Raw genomic sequence first — 3,161 nt, forward strand, 5'->3', positions numbered from 1 at the left:
AATCTTTCAAACATGGTAAGGAGCATCACATGTCCTGCTGATGTCAGAGGTATTCAGGCCAATCGCAACATACAGATTAGCTGTCCAATCAGGGACAAACGATTTCAGATCAAAGAGTATTGTACAAAAACCATGCATTTCACAAAGAGAGTGAAATCTGGAGCTACAAAAATGTACTGTATGTGGAAAATAATGTGTTTTTTAACTCTTTCCCCGCCATTGACGAGATATCTCGTCAATTAAGAGAAAACGTTTCCCCGCCAATGACGAGATTTTCCGTCTTTCTGCAATACCGCTATTATCCACCAGGTGGCGCCCTTCCGCAACTTTTTAAAACCGGAAGTATTGCCCTATGGCAAGCTGCTGCATGTCCGTGTCTGTTTTAAAGATTGCTCTGAATGGGATCTCTATGAAAAGTCCGTCATAAAAATGGAATTATATCTGCTTTTTGCTCAAAATATGGTGTTTTTGCAAAAACCTACCCATATTCAAAAGCTGATTGCAAAAGAACCACTAAAGGTAGGATGAAACGGTTTTTTTTGTTTGAAAGCAGAGGGTCTGTTCTTTCATTTGGTATATTGTATGTATATTTATTTAAAGAAGAACATTTTCTGGAAGGCATTAAACTTTGGTGAAAATCATGAAAAACCCTGGCGCTGGCTGGCAACTTTTTTTTAAAACGCTGGCGGTGAAAGAGTTAACCATAAACCACGTGAACGCATTGTATTATACCAAATACACAAAATAACCTTGTTTTTAGCAATGAACTAAGTGCCCTTTAATTCACTTCTTTAAGGAAAAGATATTAGTTAAATATAGGGATGGGCACGAGTACTCGATTGCTCGAGTACTCGAACGTGGCTTCGATGATCGATCACGAAAACGATGATCACGTGGGTTTATTTATTTATTTATTGTGGATATGGCGGCATTTGGATGTCTGATTAGCATTACAAGCGCATGTGGTAGTAAAGACTGGGTCTGGAGATGCGTGTTTGACGTAGTGTCAAGCTACGCAGACCGACGTATGACATCAGTAATTACCATGCGTGATTAAAAAACAAACAGATAATTCCGCGCGACCGCACCGCAGAAAACCCGCCGATCCGCGCAATGCGCGGCAGCCCGCCGATCCCGTGAAGCCAGCCACAACTCACATCACTGAGGCACTATGGTTTATTAAAAGGATGTCGTGATTTTCGGAAAAACAGTCAGTCAGGTGCAAAATGTACAGCGCCGTCAAAAGTTCAATGGATTATCATCTCATATTTAAACATCAAATGTCAAGAGATACCAGAGAGCCATACGAGCATTACCATTACATCTTGACTGAGGTAAGAGGACGACACGACACAGCTAAACGCTAAAATGACAGCAAAACACTTAAAGCTGCTTAATGATATGAAGCTTGAACTTCGACTGGACGTGTTTAAAAGTGCGCTGTTTTGATGCACATCCACAAAGGGAGTTAAACTTTCTTTTTTTTTAGATAACTTAGTTGAAACCTTAGTTGAAATCTTGCATTTTATGCGGATAGATGCACGTTGTACGTTGTTTATGTTGTAAAAAGGCTAAATATTATGCAGAGTGCGTCAAATAGAAAGGGCTTCGGTTTGCGTTTATTAATCCTTTAGTTTCACTTCATCACGCAGCTTTTCCTGTTAGAGGTTTCTGTTAAAAACATTTAATTCATTAAACTCTAGTATGTGTTCATTGATCTGTCATAGTTTCTTCAAAATTAAGTTTTATTTGAGTGTTTTAATCAAAATATTTTCATTTTCACCATGACGTGTACGCCCCGCCCCTTTGATTGCCCCGCCCCCAGTTAATCGAGTACTCGTTCTTCAGACCTATGGATTAATCGAAATGAAAAAATGACATAAATGCACATCCCTAGTTAAATATTGTAGGGAAACATGAATGAGAGTATGGACAAGGTCCTGCTCAGACCGGTCTGATCCGGGTCATTTAACATATTAAAAAAATTTACATTTGTGTGGAAGTGTTTCAAGTCATTAATTAAAAATCTTTTGCTAACATTTAACAAATAAAAAAAACTGAGTTGTTTTTATAGTTCAGAGATGGTGGATTTACAGATAAAAGTAAACTAAAGCTGATGTGGTTTAAGATATTAACAGAGGATTAGAATCACTCAACACTACCAATGCAAATCTGATTTTCACATCTCACATTTACTGTTTGTTTAAATGATGTGAACCTGAACACTTTCACTTCTTCTCAATGGAGTCTGTTATAAAGTTATTAAGAGGATTTTTACTAAACTGACAGGAACATTGAGGATTCATGAACACACACAGATATACAGACAGAAACTCCTTAAATCTGAGGTCTGTATAAAACTACTAAAGAGGAACATCTGAATGAAACTCAATGATACCTGGATTATAATTGTCTATTTTAACAGGAGCTAACAGGATTAATCAAAGTCAGACAAACCTGGAAAAACCATCAGTTACTCATCAGATCACCAAACCTGTGTGTTTGTGTGTGCACACGCATGCATGCATGTGTGTACCTGGTAATTATCACTTTGTGGGCACCAACTGTCCCCACAAAGATAGGAATACCAGTAATTATTTATTTTTTGACCTTGTGGGGACATTTTGAGTCAGTATCTGTCAGGTGTATCTGTGCAGTCTGACTGTGGAGGTTTTTGTATGACTCTTTATCACTGTGTGTACACTGGGCCACTGTGTGCACTCTGACAGTAATAAACTCCTGCATCTTCAGTCTGAACACTACTGATGCTCAGAGTAAAATCTGTGTATGATCCACTGCCACTGAATCTTGATGGATTTCCAGACTGAAGAGTGCTGACCCGATATATCAGGAGTTTAGGAGCTTCTCCAGGTTTCTGTAAGTACCAGGCCACACAGGGTGGTGTACAGCTTGAAGAAGGATGTGATAGAGAACAACTCAGAGTAACAGAGTCTCCTGGTGCTGCAGTTTTCACTGAAGGACTTTGAGTTACTGTGATCTGTGATTTACACCCTGAAAGATAAATGATAAGAATCAAATGTAAACATACAGTTTGTGAAAATATTTCCAGTCGCGTTTTATATAAATAAGGTAAATGTAATTACAAATCTACCTTGTATAGAGAATAAAAGTGTCCAGATGAAGATGATGGTGAAGGTCAT

The 3,161-nt window shown here is 38.4% G+C and overlaps 1 gene segment (V, D, J or C); it reads right to left on the minus strand.

The window, feature by feature from the left end:
- Positions 1 to 2,689: 2,689 nt before the first annotated feature.
- On the minus strand, positions 2,690 to 3,161 carry LOC135718331 (immunoglobulin kappa variable 1-39-like). The segment is given in 2 exon segments: positions 2,690 to 3,012; positions 3,113 to 3,161. Coding segments are annotated over 2 exon segments (372 nt in total).

The sequence above is a fragment of the Paramisgurnus dabryanus genome, chromosome 10 (assembly GCF_030506205.2).
Source record: "Paramisgurnus dabryanus chromosome 10, PD_genome_1.1, whole genome shotgun sequence".
In the NCBI taxonomy this organism is placed as follows: domain Eukaryota; kingdom Metazoa; phylum Chordata; class Actinopteri; order Cypriniformes; family Cobitidae; genus Paramisgurnus; species Paramisgurnus dabryanus.